The sequence below is a fragment of the Alexandromys fortis genome, unplaced genomic scaffold (assembly GCF_014885135.2).
Source record: "Alexandromys fortis isolate MF-2015 unplaced genomic scaffold, M_Fortis_MF-2015_v1.1 scaffold_79, whole genome shotgun sequence".
Lineage (NCBI taxonomy): Eukaryota > Metazoa > Chordata > Mammalia > Rodentia > Cricetidae > Alexandromys > Alexandromys fortis.
Window position 1 is genome coordinate 54716 of NW_026067964.1, and position 17766 is coordinate 72481.

General features: G+C 38.5%; 1 protein-coding gene across 1 annotated transcript in view; it reads left to right on the forward strand.

Moving 5' to 3' along the window:
* The window catches only part of Bdp1 (B double prime 1, subunit of RNA polymerase III transcription initiation factor IIIB), a 94799-nt gene that overhangs the window by 15294 nt on the left and 61739 nt on the right, over positions 1-17766 (forward strand). Inside the window, exons 7-13 of the mRNA XM_050153811.1 lie at positions 2076-2170; positions 3551-3605; positions 9264-9401; positions 10563-10847; positions 14057-14198; positions 15097-15246; positions 17309-17315. Coding sequence (XP_050009768.1) covers positions 2076-2170; positions 3551-3605; positions 9264-9401; positions 10563-10847; positions 14057-14198; positions 15097-15246; positions 17309-17315 — 872 coding nt within the window. The remainder of the gene's footprint in view (positions 1-2075; positions 2171-3550; positions 3606-9263; positions 9402-10562; positions 10848-14056; positions 14199-15096; positions 15247-17308; positions 17316-17766) is intronic.

The following is a 17766-nucleotide window of genomic DNA, read 5'->3' on the forward strand; positions in this document are numbered from 1 at the left end:
CTCTCTCTCTCTCTTTCTCTCTCTCTCTCTTTTAAAAAAAGATTTATTTGTTTATTAGTTTCCATGTCTGCCTACATGCCAGAAGAGGGCATCAGATCTCATTATAGATGGCTGTGAGCCACCATGTGGTTGCTGGGCTCTGGAAGAACAGTCAGCATTCTTAACCTGTGAGCCATCTCTCCAGCCCCCTGCTTTTTTTCTTTTTTTTTTTTGCCAGTCACTGAGTATTTTATTTCTTGTAGGTGGCCAAACACAGAAGCCCCAACAATTTATACTTTTACCAATTGTCTATAAAAAGTATTATTTTACCATAGCTTTGCTAATAATTTCTAAGTTTTATTGGCTTATGGAAATCTAATATTCCAAAATACTTCTTTATATTATATACGGTTGTTTGATAGCAATAAGATTCAGTATCTACTATATTTAGTATTTTTGTTTTTTAATTATTATTTAAAACACTTTCTCAATTTAAATATATTTGATCGTATTCTTCCTTTTCCCACAGTTCATCCAGATCTTCCTACCCATCCAACTTTAAGTTCTTTCTCAAAAAATAAGTGAAAAAAGTCCAATACAACAACAAAATGCCCAAAACCTTGAAAACAAAATACAATGTCACCCAAAAAGGGGAAAAAAAAGCCCAAACAAAAAACACCCAAACCCACCAAACTGTAAGCAAATAAAAACGCACATGCACACACAAAAATCTGTGGGATCTGTTATTTGTTGTAACTGAACATGAGATCTAACCTGGAGTGGTTGATAAACTACTGTCATTCCATTGAGAAAACTGGTTTTTCCTCTCCCAGATATGAATGACAGTTCTATTGTTTGCCTGTGCCCTGCTGGCTAGGTTTATATTCCTTCATTTTTAAAAAAAAATAACAAAATATAAAGATAAACAAAAACAGCCACATTAAAGTAGTGCAAGACAGGCAAGCAGATGGAAAAGAGCCCAAAGAGGGCACAGCAGTCAGAAGCCCACCCAGGAATCCCATGAGAACACTAAACTGGAAGCCCTGTATAGTGTAAGTGTAGCCATGCAGCCCTCTTCATAGTGTAAGTGTAGCACCATGCAGCCCTCTTCATGCTGCTCCAGCATCTGAGTCCATCAGAGCTTTCCTCGTGTTGATTTCTTGGTGTCCTACATACGCTCTGGCTCTTAGACTCTGCCTCCTCTTCCATGGGGTTCTCTGAGCTCTGAGGGAAGGGACTTGATGGAAACATCCCATTTAGGGCTGAGTGTTCCAGGTTTCTCACTCTGTGACTAATATCTGCCTGTGGCTCTCCATATTTGTTCTCATCTGTTGCAGGAGGAAGCTTCTCTGATGATGGCTGGCGGAGGAAGGAAATATTTATGAGTATAGCATCATTAGGAGACATTTTATCACTACATTGTTTGTTTGTTTGTTTGTTTGTTTGTTTGTTTGTTTCCTTTTAGACCATATTATTTGATTTTGCCCCAGGTCCCTGGATTATCTAGACTCAGGTTCTTGGTCACTCAATCAGTGTTAGAGATGGATTCCATCTTTTGGAGAGGGCCTTAAGTCCAATCAGGTGTTGGTTAGTTACTCTTTTCAGTGTGCTGTGGAGCTGTGGCAGCTCTGCCAGCACTGGCCCTTCATTTCTGACTAGCAACTGCTTGAATTCAGAAAGTCTATTTTCAGAGACCTCTTTGTCTCAAGTTTGGCTTATTACCTGGTTGGGTGGCCCTCTTTTTGTTCCAGCAAGTACATGTGATCAATCCTCAAGCTTTTAGGGACACTTTGGAGTGAGAGGATGAACTTTTTAGTTGTCTACTGGGTGGGTCATCTACTTCATTTTTGAAGTTGTCCCTGTTGGGTACAGAGCTGGAGTCCTTGTTACCATAGCCCCCTGAGTTCTGGAATTATGGAATGTATCATTACACTTACCTATGGAGATTTTTCCCCCCAAAATGTATAGGGTGTTTAAAATTCTTTGACATTCTTTTCAGTAAAGTTAAATATTGTCTAACTTATTTTTAACTAATATTCTTATGTCATTTTGTCTGAACAGAAAATTAATTTTCAGTTAATCTTTTGTTTTGACAGAAACAGATATGTTCTTTTTGGCCATTAGTATGGTAGGAACTGACTTTTCTATGATTGGACAACTTTTTCCTCACAGAGAAAGGATAGAAATTAAGGTAAAGTATACCTATAACATTTATTGGGTAGACGGGGTCAAAAAATTACTAAGATATTTTTCTTTTAACTAAATTCATGGTCATTTGTTTCTATTATGTTTTCTGTGTGTGCATGCGTGCGTGTGTGAGAGAGAGAGGGAGAAATTGAGAAATCTTACAAGAATCACACACACACACACACACACACACACACACACACACACACACACACCGTGAGTTCTAGGACTCCTGAAGTGTGTGGTGTAAGATTCTAGGCCTGGACTCTGCCTCAAACCTGGTGGGATATGAGCCAGTTTGAACTCCACTTATCAGGACCAGATTTCCTGGTAGTGCCCTGCCCTGCCTAATACCTGTGACTTGGTCCGGACTCACCCAGGCAGGATTTGGATTTACAGTGTAAATAGACTTCCCTCTATTACACTTAAAACACTCTGGAATAATAACAATGGATTAAGTTAGTGTTAGCTTAATTGACTATACATTTTATCTGTTTAGTTTGAGAGTCAAATTTTTTTTGTTAGTTTTTGTTTTTATTTATTTTTTTCTGACTTTTTAAGACAGTTTCTCTGTGTAGCCTTGGCTGTCCTAGAACTCACTCTGTAGTTTAGGCTGGCCCGAATCTCAGAAGTTCACCTGCCTCTGTCTCCTGAGTGCTGGCACTAAAATCGTGCACTACCATTGCTTGGCTTAGTCAACTTGTATTCTTACAATCTAGCGTATTTACATGTCTGTGTGTATATGAATCTGTATGTGTATAGGGTCACTCATACCCAATGAATATATACAAGTAATAGGATTACTCAGTGGGAGTTGCTTCTCTTCTACCTTTCTATCAGTTCTTGATGTTGAACTAAAGCTGTCAAGCTTGGCCCATGACTACTTTCTATATGCTGTAAATCTGGCTTTCATTGTTTATTTCTGCTATTGATAATAAAGATAGGATGAGGAAAATTTGTGTGAATCTTTCATCTTCATTACAAAAAATTTATTTGCAGTGTGTGTGTGTGTCCATGTCTGTGTGTCCATCTGTTTGTCCACGTCTGCCCACACATCACATGTGTACGATATTTGAGGAGGCAAGAAGAGGGCATTAATTCTTTGAACTGTATTTAGAGATGTCATGAACCTCCATGTGGCTGCTAGATATTGAACCCATGTCCTTGGAAGGGCAGCCAGTGCTCTTTCCCATTGGGCCATCTTTGTAGCTCTCTATTCTCATTTTTAAGAAACTAAAGCTTTAAGTAACTTAACCTATTGGCAATAATATACCATTTAATACAAAATAGTGTGCTTTGTAGAATTTCATATTATTGCTCACTAATTAGAAATAATCCTTGTTTAACGGCAGAACATTACTATAGGTCTTTTTGTTGTTAACAGAATAAATTTAAACGTGAAGAAAAAACAAATGGATGGAGAATAGACAAAGCCTTCCGTAAGTATTAAAGAATTCCTTCACAGAGTATTGTTTGTAGAGGTAGATCATGATCAATTCTTTGTCTTTGGCTTTAGTGTTTTAGACTTGTCCTTGTATTGGCATAAGACTAAGGATGAAACCTTTTCATTTTTTGTTTTTTTAAGATAAGGTCTTGTATATATTCCAGGCTAGTTGGAACTTTTATTTTGTTTTGTTTTTGTTTTTTGAGACAGGTTTCTTTGTGTCCTGGCTGTCCTAGAGCTCACTTTCTAGACCAGGCTGGCCTCACATTCACTGAGATCCGCCTGCCTCTGCCTCCCAAGTGCTGGGATTAAGGACATGTGCCACCACTGCCCTACTTAGTCTGGAACTTTTAATCCTTTGCCTCAGCCTCCAAGTGCTGGAGTTACAGGTGTGCACCTGTTCTTTGTTTGTTTGTTTTTTTAGACAGGGTTTCTCTGTGTAGCTCTGGCTGTCCTGGAGCTCACTTTGTAGACCAGGCTTGCTTCAAAATCATAGAGATCCACCTGCCTCTGCCCTCTGAGTGAGTACTGGGATTAAAGGCGGGTGCTACCATTCATTGCCTGGCAGCAAACAAAGTGTTAAGTCTATGAAATTATACAGTAACTGATAATAAAAATTGGCTTTTTCAAATTTCTGTTCTGTGCATATGTGCATGGATGTGCACAAACACTTATCAGAGGACAAGGTATAGGAGTTGGTCTTTTCCTTCCATCATGTGGTTCTGCGCTACACTTAGGGTGTCAGGCTTGGCAGTAAGTGCTTTTATAAACTGAGCCCTCTACTGGCCCGAGTGGTTTTTTTATTGGGAAGGAATTATGTTCAAGAGATAGTTCATGGAAAATAGATAGCGATAGTGGACTCTGTTGTCAGCCAGTCATTGAGTCAACATCATTGACTACCTGCTGTGTTATGGGTGCTCTTGAAGATGTGTTGTCAAATAAGGCAGATGAGAAATCTGATTGGAGAGCCCTGAATTTAAATAGGTGGGGGATATTGTTTTGCAAGTTTCAAGTACTGATTGAGTTCTTGGAAGAAAAAGGAATTGGGTCTTGATGCTTATTGAGCCTCAATGAAGTTCTTTAAGAAGGGGTAGCATTTAAATTTAGATCTGATTTAGAGGAGAGTAGGAACCAGCCAGTTTCTGATACCTTCATTAAAATTATTACCATTTTTATTTTTTTAAGTCTACAGAAAGAGTACAAGAGATCTATAAATAAAACCAAATTTATGTTTGAAGTAATTTTTTGTTTTAGAAGGTACATACTTTTCATGAACAAATATCAACATTTCATAATTAATGTGTTAGTGTTAATTTAGCTATGAAATTACCTGTGTTGCCAAATTTAATTCTAAATAAAATTTAAAAAAGAGATGGGGAAACAGAAAAAAATATGTAGCGGAAAAAAAAAACAATTAAAAAAAAAAAGAAAGTAAAAGGAGACAGGGCCCCACTGTTTAACCTTGCCTGTCCAGGAAAACTCTGCATAGACTAGACTAGACTCAAACTCACAGAGATCTACCTGCTTCTGTCCCTCAAGTTCTGGAATTAAAGGTATACATCACTGTGCCTACCCAATTTTTTTTAAAAGGAGATTTATTTATTTTATTTTGTGTGTATGCATTGAGTGCTTGCATATATGTATGTGTGTGTGTCATGTGTGTGCTTGGTGTCCACAGAGGATAGAAGAGGATGTTGGATTCCTTGGAACTGACATTAGCAGGTGGTTGTGAGCTGCCGTGTGGTTTTTGGTAACTCAACCTATCCCTTTCCAAGGGCAGGAAGTACTCTTAACTGCCAAACCATTTCTTCAGCTTCAAAACACAGTTCCTACCTCCACCCTGTCTCTGTATAGCCCTGGATTGCCTAGAACTCAGTATGTAGGCTAGGCTAGGCTCCTGGCTTCAAATTCACAGAGATTCATCCGCCTCTGCCTACTGAGTTCTGGAATTAAAGGTGTGTACCACCATGCCCTGCTCAAAATGAAATTTAATTAAAGTTAGCCATAAGGCTGATGTTAGGGAAAATAATTCATATGTGATTTAGAGAGTATCCACTATGTAGCTCGTGAATTCATGAGAGACACCCATGGTCGACTAGTGGGGCTGATACCCAGTGTTCTGTCTTCAGTTGAAAGCGTTTCCAGGAATGGCTCCTGTAAGATCTGGAATATTGTGAATAGAGAAACTTCCATTTTAAAAATGGAGAAACTTTCAACTGGGCTTAATAAATTATTAGAAAATAATTTATAGATTCTATAGTTTTGTTTTTTTTTTATGATTTTTATCCTTTGTAATCGGATATTAAAAATTAAAAAAAACTCCTGTGGGTTTTTTAAAGATTTATTTTATGTGTACGAATGTATGCACAGATGTGTGTTGACCACATGTGTATGTGATGTCCCTGGAGGTCAGAGGGGGGTACTTGATCATTCGGCACTGGAGTTATGGATGGTGTGACTCACCATGTGGTGCTGTGCTGAGGACTGACCCTGCATCCTCTGAGCCATCTCTTCCACTCCCTTTGTGGATGGTTTGTTTTTGTTTGGGATGGGTAATATATTTTGTCCTTTAGAACCACCTAAAGATTCTTTCTGGATTCCTGGGGTGCTGGTTCTTTGATGTGGAGAATTAGAACAAATTATTTTAGTTAAATTAAGTTAAAACAGTATTTTAGTGTGTTCCTTTTACTGAATCATTTTTGTGATCTTTCTGTATATCACCAGAGTTTAGATGTAAAGTTTAAGGAAGCATTCCTTTGTAGATTCATTCCTTGTTTTTTTTACTGATTGTTCTTTCTCTATTATACAGTTGACAATGTAAGTATTTCTGACTTCATTGGACTGTTTTATTTTACTGATGGCTTGGAAGAATACATAGTGAAGTGGTTGTAATGGGAAGAGGGCGTTGTAATCATAGGCTCTTGGAGGATATCTTAGTTACCTTCATATATGTTTGGGGGCTGAAAATTAAAGCCAGGTTTTGTTTTTGGGTTTTTCGAGGCAGGATTTCTCTGTAGCTTTGGTGCCTGTCCTGGAACTAGCTCTTGTAGACCAGGCTGGCCTCGAATTCACAGAGATCCACCTGCCTCTGCCTCCCAAGTGCTGGGATTAAAGGCGTGTGCCACCACCGCCTGGCTAAACCCAGGCTCTTGTACTAGCTAATTCACAATTCACGTTGTGTACCACTGAATTATCTCTTGGCCTTATCTTTGCCATTCAAAATAATTGATATGGTAGTTCAAAGTGTAATTTGAAATTTTAACAAAGAATATACCCTATTAACCAGCTTCCTAAGTTATGTGTAGAATATCCTTTGTTTGCTTTCCTGTCAAGCTTTGTAGCCCAAGGACACTGCTGTTTCCATTTAAATTATCATGGGCTAGTTTAGCATGTTTTAGATCATCTAATTGGATCATGCAATAATAATGCTTGGTGTTGGTTTCTTTTACTTTTATTTTTGAGATTCACCCATTTTGTTGCTTGTATAAATAGTGTAATCCTTTTATAAGGTTGGTACAAAAGTAATTTTGGTTCTTGCATTGTTAAAATTATTATTTTATATGCTTACATTCTTAAATATAGTTATTATGCATTATTAATGCACACTTCTCACCTTAGGATCTTGTACTACTGACTTATTACCTATTTATATTAAGGAAATCATAGACAAAAAGCAAATCCCAGATAGTCTTTTACATTTTTTTTTAGATTTTTTTTTATATGTCTGAATGCACATCTGTGCAGCCCATGGGTGCAGTACCTACAAAGGACAGAAGTGGGCGTCAGATTCCTTGGAATTGGAATCACACATGGTTGTGAACTATCCTGTGGGTACTTGGAATTGAACCCTCGAAGAGCAGTGTCTTAGGGTTACTATTGCTGTGGTGAAACACCATGATGAAAAGTACTTGGGAGGAAAGGGTTTATTTGGCTTATTGCTCCACATCACTGTTCATCATAGAAGTCAGAACAGGAACTCTGGAGGCAGGAGCTGATGCAGAAGGCATGGAGGAGAGTTGCTTACTGGCTTGTTCTTCATGATTTGCTCAGCGTGCTTTCTTACAGAACCCAGCACCACCAACCCAAGGATAGCACCCCCCACCATGGGCTGGACCCTCCTCCATCAGTCATTAATTAAGAATATAGGCTTGCCTACAGCCTGATCTTTTGGAGGCATTTTCTTAGTTGAGTCTCCCTCCTTTTTGGATGACTCTACCTTATGTCAAGTTCATGTAAAACTAGCCAGCACAAGCAGCCAGTGCTCTCAACTGCCGAGCCAGCTCTTTTGCCTCTCAAGTATTTTCTTATTTGAGTTCAAAATGGGCCATACATATATATGAAGAAAGTTTGCAACAATAACAATGCATTTGGTCCAGGAGGAACTGTTACATGTATTGATAGAATAATGGTTCAAGAAGGTTTGCAAAGAAGAGGGGAGCCTTGAAGGTGTGGAATGTAGCAAACTGAGCAGTTGTTGAATCTGCTCCTTTTATAACTCAAAGGTTGCTGTAGAACTCAGTGTGGACCATTCACTGGTCATTTTGCATTGGAAGTAAATTTGAAACATGAAAAAGCTAGAATAAAAAGCCATTTTGAACTATTGTCCTGATTCTACACAAACGTTGTGGCGTTTCTGTATTGGGTTGTGATGTGCAATGAAAAGTGGATAGTGTAAGACAGCAGGACCTAGCAGTGCTTGGGCTGAGAAGAAACTTCAAAGCATTTCTCAAAACCAAATTTGAACTGCCCACAAAAAGGGATGGGGTCATGATTACTGACTGGTGGTCTCTTAACAGTCTGAGCCATTGCTTTCTGAAATCTGATGAAATTATTACACCTGAGAAGCCAACATTGGTCAAAAGAAAGGGCCTGATTTTCCACAATGCCCAACCTTATATCACACAGCTAATTCTTCACAAATTGGAACTTGAACAAATTAGGTTACATAGTTGTGGTTTTGAGTCAGGGTCTCACTGTAAATCCTGACTGATATAGAGCTCGATGTAAACCAGGCTGGCCTTGACCTCACAGAGATGCCTGCCTTTGAAATCAAAGATGTGTGCCACCACACCTGGCTTAGGCCACAAAGTTTTTCTTTATCTGCTATGTTCACCTGGCCCCTTGCCAGTTGACTGTGACTTCTCCAAGCATCTCAACAGCTTTTTACAAGTAAAATGTTTTACACCAGAAAGAGGCAGAAAGTGCTTTCCAAGAGTCATTGAATCCCAGGGATGGACTTTACAGTGACTAAAACAAAACACCTTACTTTAAATTGGCAAGAATATATTGATTGGAACGGTTTTTATTTTGGTAAGAAAGATGTATTTGAACCTATTTATAATGACATAAAACTCATGGTCTAAAACAGCAGTTCCTTTTGCACCAACCTAATAATTTAATTTATTTTTTTTGGATTGGGGCTTGAATCCAAGGTCTTGTGTATTCTATACGTGCTACCTCACCAAGCTCTTACACATTTAGCCCATACTTGTTAAGTTACTTTTTTGTTTTATTACTTAACAGTGCCATATATTTGTTTATCCATCCTGTGCTTTGGATATTGTCCTACTTTGAAAACTAGAGAGCTCTTCTTCTTTTTTTTTTTTTTTTTTTTTTAAATAAAAACTCTAAACTTTCCCCTTTCTTTAAACAGAGGAAAAACGCCCCTTTGACTTGGATTTTTTTGCTCATTTGCTTCAGAAAGTTCTTGATGAAGAAGAAAAAAGAAAAAAATCTACTAAATGTCAGAGTTCAAAGGAAAAGTCTTCCAAACCACGGAAAAACGTGAAAGGTATTGTTTGGAGTTTCATCTAGTGGTGAATTTACAGTATTGCCATTATGAATTGAGATGTTATTCAGGTAGTTGACACCATCATAGTGCATAGTTGGAGGGAATTAGTATCATCACTTTGCCAGTTATCTGGGGCAAATAACAGCTCCCTTTTAATGATTTGTTTCTGTTTGTGTGTTACCTGTATAGTGTGTGTGTGCGCATGAATTTGTGCTTTTTTGAGAGGCCTGATATGAGCTGGAGAGATGACGCAGAGGTTAAGAATGCTTTGTTGCTTTTAAATTGGGCTGGTGTTTGGTTCCCAGCACTTGTGTTGGTGTGACTTACAATTGCATTTGACTGCAACTCTATGGCATTTGATGCCATCTTGTAGACTCTCTAGATAACCACATACTGTGTGTGCACACATATATTTAAAAGGAAAAACAATGTTTAAGTCTGGGGATGTAGTTTAGTATTTGCCAGGAATGCAGAAAACTGCCTGGATTTGATCCCCAGTACCACAAAAATGATGAAAAAGATTCTTGGTTCAGGCAGGGGACACAGTTCATGCCTACTTTCAGTTATATAGTACAGTTGGAAGCAACCTGGAATGCATCAGACCTTGTCTTAAGCAATCAAAATGATACAAAAGTTACAATTCTAGAACTGTTTGTTCTACCCGATGTTCAAAGCAAATTCTTCAGCATTTTTAGGAATAACTATCACCAAGCCCTTTTCTAGCAAATAATGGTGTGTCTGTAATTTTTTAAAATGAAAATGTAAGCTCATAAATATGTAAATATTTCTGCCACTTGAAGTTTTTATATTGTTGTAATATACCTTGAATCCCATCACATTTTTACATATAAACTTACTTTTATTGGTAATTGGCATGTATGTATCTTTTTTTTGTTGGGGGTGGCAGTGCTGGGCATTGAACCCACGGCTGTGTATATGCTAAGTAGGATGTGCTTTACTACTGAGCCACTCTAGCCTGTACCTGCGTGAGCTTATAGTGCGAATGTTAGAGCTGATCTCTTCTCCTCTTTAAGTATGTCTTCAGTTTCTCACAAAAATGACATGACAGACAGAATATACTTTTGAGTATTTATCATCTTCCCTTTCAATAAGTTTTCTATACATATTTCATGTGTTTATAACAATTTCTCTTGTTTTTAGCCAAAAAGGTAACTAGTGAGGAAGTGAATGATGATCCAGATGAATCTGTAAATAGTAACAGTTCAGATCCAGAAAGATCTCAGAAGGATACTCAGACAGTTGCTGAAGAGGAACCAACAACTTCGTCAGGACAGGATTTAGAACAAACCATGTTAGAGCAAGATCAAAATCAAGAGAAAAGGAGGAGGAGGAAGAAGCAAAACGAAGCTAATAAGCAGGAAGCAGCAAATCTTGTAGGAAATGTCCTCGTTCAGTCGAGCTCTCCTGAAGCAGAAATACACAAGAGTAAGTTTCAAACACATTCTAAGATCCTCGGTTTTATTAGAAGGGGCATGTACAGTAATGTATATGACAGATGCTACCGTTGTGGATAACAGCTAATCCTAATGTTTGTTAGTGGTTGTCTGCCCAATACTATGTTACATCTTGCCTTCTTAATTTTAGTTAAAGAGAAAAAAACAGCTGTAGAAAACAAAACAAAAAAAGTGAAGCAGGGAGAATTTTCTCCAGATTGTTCAGAAGTTGAATTATTTCCCTTGTGTTCCCATTAACAGTCATTGGTGCTCATATATCTATAACGAATCTCAGATTTTTATGATCTGCCTTCATGGAATACCTCTGTGAGTCTGTAAAAAGAGCTAGTAGAATTTCCATTTCTTTTTTTTCTTGTATTCTTAGAATGCAAGCATACTGTAATTTAAGTGTTGCTGGAAGACAAAAACCAAAACTTAAGAGGAAACTGGGGACTTCTTAAGAGTTTGCTTTAAGAATACTTAAAGTGAAATAATAAGTTTGGAGGTACTGCTCAGTAGTAGAGCATGTGCTAGCACCCGCAGGTTCCTGGCTTTACTACTTAGGAACCCCTTCTGCCTGCTTCCTTAGTCCCCTTCCAGACCCTCCCCAATGTATCTTCCAGCTTCATGTTCTTTTTTTTTTTTTAAAAATTTATTTATTATGTATACAATATTCTGTCTGTGTGTATGTCTGCAGGCCGGAAGAGGGCACCAGACTTCATTACAGATGGTTGTGAGCCACCATGTGGTTGCTGGGAATTGAACTCAGGACCTTTGGAAGAGTAGGCAATGCTCTTAACCACTGAGCCATCTCTCCAGCTTCTTCATGTTCTTTTTAAAGAACCAAACAAAACAACCCACCAAGTCCCATCAGTGTTGCTCATATGTGCACGGGAGTGGGGTCATCCATACCTAACCTAACCAGAGGCCACACCCCTTACAAAACCGACTATCCCTTCCCCAGTAGCCATCACCTGCCAGGAGCACCTCAGCTGAGGATAGGCGCTTGTGTCCTTCCCTGACCCATGCTGGACTGTTGACTGGTTTGATCTTGTGTTTGTAGATATATTTGTTATGAGTTCCTAAGTGAAGTACTTCTGTCACGTCCAAAAGACTGATTTTCAGAAGTTCTCCTCAACCTCTGGTTCTTTTTTCTTTTTTTTTTTTAAACATTTATTTATTTATTATGTATACAATATTCTGTCTGTGTGTATGCCTGCAGGCCAGAAGAGGGCACCAGACCCCATTACAGATGGTTGTGAGCCACCATGTGGTTGCTGGGAATTGAACTCAGGACCTTTGAAAGAGCAGGCAATGCTCTTAACCTCTGAGCCATCTCTCCAGCCCCTCAACCTCTGGTTCTTACAGACTTTCTATGACCTCTGCGATGTTTCCCAAGTTCACGGGTTAGGGTGGCTGGTTGTTTTAGTTGTTCGTTTGAGACTGAACACTCAACAGTCACTTTCTGCAGTTTGACCATTTCTGAGTCTTTGTAATGACTATGTTAACTACAAAAAGAAGCTTCTCTAATCCTTAGCTGTGAAGACAACTGTTTAGAAGGCAGTTGATACTGTGTCCATTTAGCAAAGCAGTAGGATATTCCCTATGGCTTAGGACATCATGGTCTCTGGTCCGGGCTTTCTTGCTCAAGCAGAGGTTCCTCCTGTGGATCTGGCTAGAAACCTAATCAAGAAGGAATTGTTACTTCTAGCATTTGTGCCACTGTTGCACCAATGGACATCTCCTGTCAGTTGAGTTGCAGTTGCTTGCAGTGTTCCTAAGTGGTAAGGCAGTTAATGACTTTTTCCTTCAGTAGCTTGTATAACACCATCAGCACAATGAGAGCTAGCTAGCAGAGAGGAAGTCATAGTAGTTTAATAGATCAGTTCTGGTAGTTGAAGTAATAAAAGTTTTCTTTCTTTCTTTTTTTTTTTTTCTTTTGAGATAGGGTCTAATATAGCCCAGGCTGGACTAGAACTTGCTTTGAAGTCAAGGATGATCTTGAACTCTTGCTTCACCAGTCTAAGAGCAGGGATTGTATGTATTTGCTCTTATGTCCTGCTTACGGCTGTCTGGTTTTTGTTGTTGTTGTCTGAGACAGAGTTTCTCTATGTAGCCATGGTGTCCTGGAACTCACTCTATAGACCAGACTGGCCTCGAACTCAGAAATCTGCTTGCCTCTGCCTCCCAAATGCTGGGATTAAAGGCATGTGCCATCATGCCCAGCCCACAGTTATCTGATTTATAAGCATTAGAATATTGTACTCTTGTTGTTTACCATTACAAGAAATATTACATGTAGAGGCTTGTGAGATAGCTCAGTGGGTAAAGGTACTTAAGTTTGATCCCAGGGATCCACAGAGAAGAAAACCAACTCCTGTTAGTTGCTTTCTGATGTCCACATGGGCACTGTGGTAACACACACACACACCAAGTAAATGAATTAAAAAATGGAAATTATTTTTTTAAACAGATTATATAATAAAAGAAAACTGGGTAAACTGGCCAGTGCCTGTAATCTCACCACTTAGGTGGTAGAGTAGATAGATAAGTAGATTCAGAAGTTGAAGATTATCCTTGGCTACCTAGTGTGATGCCAGTCTGTTACATTAGTCCCTGTCTCAACCAAAAGAAAAAGACATGTTTTACATGTACAGAAGAATAGCTTATAGTTCTAGTCTTTTACCATCTAAAATATTGATGCGTCATTTATGATGTTGGAATTAAGGTGGTTCTTTATCATAGGGTAAATATTAGTGCTTTTTATTACACATTTATTTTGCATCCTTTTGTGTGCCTGGCATGACTCAGCACTTGCCTGCAATCCTGACAACTTGGATTCAATCCCCCAAACCCTCAAAGGTGAAAGGAGAGCACTAGCTGCACGGAGTTGTCTTCTGAACTCCATATGTGTGAGGTGAAACATGTGGGCACTCATGCACACACATATATATGCACAGAAATGATAATAGTAAATGTAATAAAGTTTAAAGGGTAAAAGTGCTAGAGAGATGGCTTAGTTATTAAAGGCTGAGGGCTTAAACAGCAAAACACAATGTTCAGGAAAAAACCCTAAATCTTGAATGTTAAGTGGATTAATATTTTGTAGGAAAAGACAAGTTGTTGCATATCAATTCCTTATGCTCTACAATATTGCTATTTTTACTACTTTTTGGAAGAACATGTGTTTTATATTCCTAGATACAAGTCCTGAGGAAAATGAAGGCGAATGCAATGAGGAACAGACACCTTCTTTCCCACAGCGCGTAGACGACATTGCAGAGTCATTCTCACCCTCCAGTGAAACGGTGGAGCTGAGAACTGGCTCCAGCCCTTCCGCATGGTATTTTCTGCCTCTTTACTGGCTTTATCTGCATCTTCTATGGAGTCTCCAGTTGTCATTGTGGATTTGCACTTCTTTTCCTGTTTGTTTTGCTTTATTTATTTTTGAACCTTTTTGTTAAACTTGAATGTAACTCAGATTATTGTATTTTTATTAGCTTTTAAAAAAGATTTCTCTTTATTATTAATTATGTTTGCATGTGTATGTTTGTGTGGATATGTGCACATCAGTATAGGTGCCCACAGAGGCATTGAATTCCCCTGGAACTGGAATTATAGGTGATTGTGACTACCTGGTATAGGTACTAAGAACTGAGCGTAAGTCCTGTCAAGGAGCAGTGTGTACTCTTAACTGCAGAGCTATTTCTATAGCCTCTTGGTTAACCATTTTCATTTTGTAAATCATTGTGTATTATCTTCAAGCTTGGTGTGCTGGTACATTCATAAAATCCCAGTACTGAGGAGGCTGAGGCAGGAATATCATAAGTTCAAGGTTAGTTTGGGATATACCTAGCAGGTTCTACTAGTAGATTCTGCCTCCAAAACAAATAAGTACACAAACAAACAAGTCCTCCTGTCATAGCTTCCCAGGTGCTGGGATTACATCATAGATCGCCATGATGTTAACGTTTAATTCCCAGCACCCATATCAAAGCCAGGTGTAGTATTACACACTGATATCCTACTTTGTAGGAGGAAGAGATGAGATGCTTGGGCTTGCTCACCAGCCTTCCTAGGCTAATTGGTGAGCTTTAGGTCAATAAAAAACCCAGGTTCAAAAACACAAGAATGATGGCAAGAGGTTTCACACCATATCAGCAAGCATGTTTGTGTCCTTTAGTGGTATGAAAATTTATTTCTAATAGTATGTTCCTCCTGATACATTTTCCCTTCCTTAGTAATCAACAAAATATCATGCCGCTAGCAAGTGAGTCCTCAGAGTCAAGTGCTGCAGATTTGCCTTTGTCAGAAGTTGTGGGTGCTGCCTCCTGTGAAGTAAATAATGCCGGAACAGAAGAAAGAAGCGTTGACCTAGAGAATAGACCACTGTAAGTATTTTATACAGTTGGTTTTCTTCTTAGGCATGTTCTAAAACTGTTAAACATTTTCTTTTTTGATTTTGGGATTAAACCTAGGACATTGCATGGAATGGGCATATCTTCTAAGACTGAAAGGCTGAGTTGTATCTCCAGTCTCTGATAAACTTTGTTTTTAAAGATAGATATTAGACATATAGATAGTAGATAGATGGATAGACAGACATATGCATATATGTACATGGATTTATGCATTTGTATGTGCTCCAGATCCTCTTGGAGCTGGAGTTAGAGGCAGTTGTGAGTCATCCTATGTGGTGCTGGGAACCAAATCCAGGAGCTCTTAACTGCTGAGGCATTTCTCTATCCTCTTGATAAAGATCTTAAATAACATTTAGGGAGTAGAAGGGACTCTTAGTGTGTCGATCACTTAACAGGTGATTTTACTGCAGTCTCTCAATCACATGTCATCAAAAGATTTCACTTTCTGTTTCTTTCTCTTGGGATTCTGTTTCATTATAGAATGGAAATACTAGGTGGGCCTGGCAGCCTACATATAATTAGCAAGCACTGGGTTTGATTGAGAGATCTTACCTCAAAGACTTGGGGAATGAGTAATTGAGGAAGATTCCCAAGGTCAGTCTATTAGTCAGGGTTCTGTAGAGGAACAGTACCTATAAAATGAATATGTATGTATATTGGTGGGAGCAGACCACTTGTTTGTGCCTGCTGCCCGGCTAGCTTACACCCGAAATAACCACACAGAAACTGTATTAATTAAAACATTGCCTGGCCCATTAGCTCTAGTTTCTTATTGGCTAATTCTTACATCTTAATTTAACCCATTTTTATTAATCTGTGTATCGCCACGTGACTTTGGTTTACCGGCAAGATTCTAACTGGCGTCAGTCTCAGGAAGAAGATCCAAGGCATCTCTCACTCTGCTCTTCTTCCTAGCATTCAGTTCTGTCTTTCTCCACCTACCTAAGTTTTGCCCTATCAGGCCCAAAGCAACTTCTTTATTCATTGACCAATGAAAGCAACACATAAACAGAAGAACCTCCTACACCATATGTATACGTGTATGTACACACATGTATATACAAACACGTGCATACACAGAGAGATACTGATATACATAGAAGGGTAATTTATTAGATTGGCTTACAGGTTGTAGTCCAGCTAGTACAACAATGGGTGCCTACCAATGAAAGGTCCTAGAATTCAGTAGTTGTTCAGTCCATGGGGATGGATGTCTTAGCTGGTCTTCACTGTGTGCTGGAATCCTGAAGAAGTAGTCTCCAAAGCCAGTGAAAGAATGAACTTGCCAGTGAGAGCAAGCAGGCAAAGAGCAAAGTGCTTCCTTCTTCCATGTCCTTTATATGGGCTGATGTGAAAAGGTATGGCCCAGATTAAAGGTGGCTCCTCCCATCTCTAAAGATCTGGATTAAAGGTGTGTCTCCGTACCTCAAAGACTCAGGATAGAAATGGGTCTACCCACTTCAAATTACTAATTAAGAAAAAAATTACTCACAAGTGTGCTCAGCCCTTTGGATTTTAGTTTGTTCCAGGTGTAGTCAAGTTCATAACCAAGAACAGCCATTACAGGCCTGCACAGCCACCCACATCCACACATGAACACGAGCACACATGTACATCACATGCACACGAAAAGAAGAAAAAGGAACAAAATCTGTTCAACTCATGAATGCTGATTTTTAATGGAGCACACCATATTGAGAATCAAAATTTTAAAATTAATTTTTGGAGTAAACTCTGTATTTTTTTGGTTAAACATTAAGAAGCAAAGTCTCCTCCAGCCTGTCTTCCTTCTAAAGAATGAGTAGTGTTCTTTCAGGGACTTTAAGTGTATGCTGAAACAAACCTAAACGTGACATACTCATACATAATGTTTTGCAGGATCCTCCCCCATACTTTTATATAAAACATATCTTTTATTTTTATAGATTTACAGTGTTTCATCATTTGAATGTTCTCTAGTTTGTTCTCCACTCATGGCCTTATAGGTTGTTTTTACAAATACTTACAATCTTTGCTTTCACTTTTATGCCAGTTTGCAAGTATGTTTTTCATTGAAGGTTTAAAAATGGAAGTGTTTGCTTAAAGAATATGTGTGTGTGTGTGTGTGTGTGCGCGCACACCGTGGAACACATGGAAAGGTCAAAGGACAACTTGAGATGGTACTCTCCTCCAGGGGTCAGAGTCTTGATGGCAAATTCCTTAATCTACTGAACCATCTCTTTAGCCCCCAGGTTTTTATTTTTATGATATCTGATTTCTAATTTTTTCCTACTTTTTATGAAATCTTAGATTTACTCAATCTAAATTAAAGTTTATAAGGTTAACTTTCTTTTGTTCTTTCTGCCATCATTTTAATGTCTGATCCACTTGGAATATATTATCAGCATAGTGCAATGGATGGAACTCTCTCTGTTTTGTTAATCAGTTTTCCCATTAGAAGTTGGTTTTGTGTAATGTTTATTTTTATTTTTTTGCTTTTTTTTTTTTTTT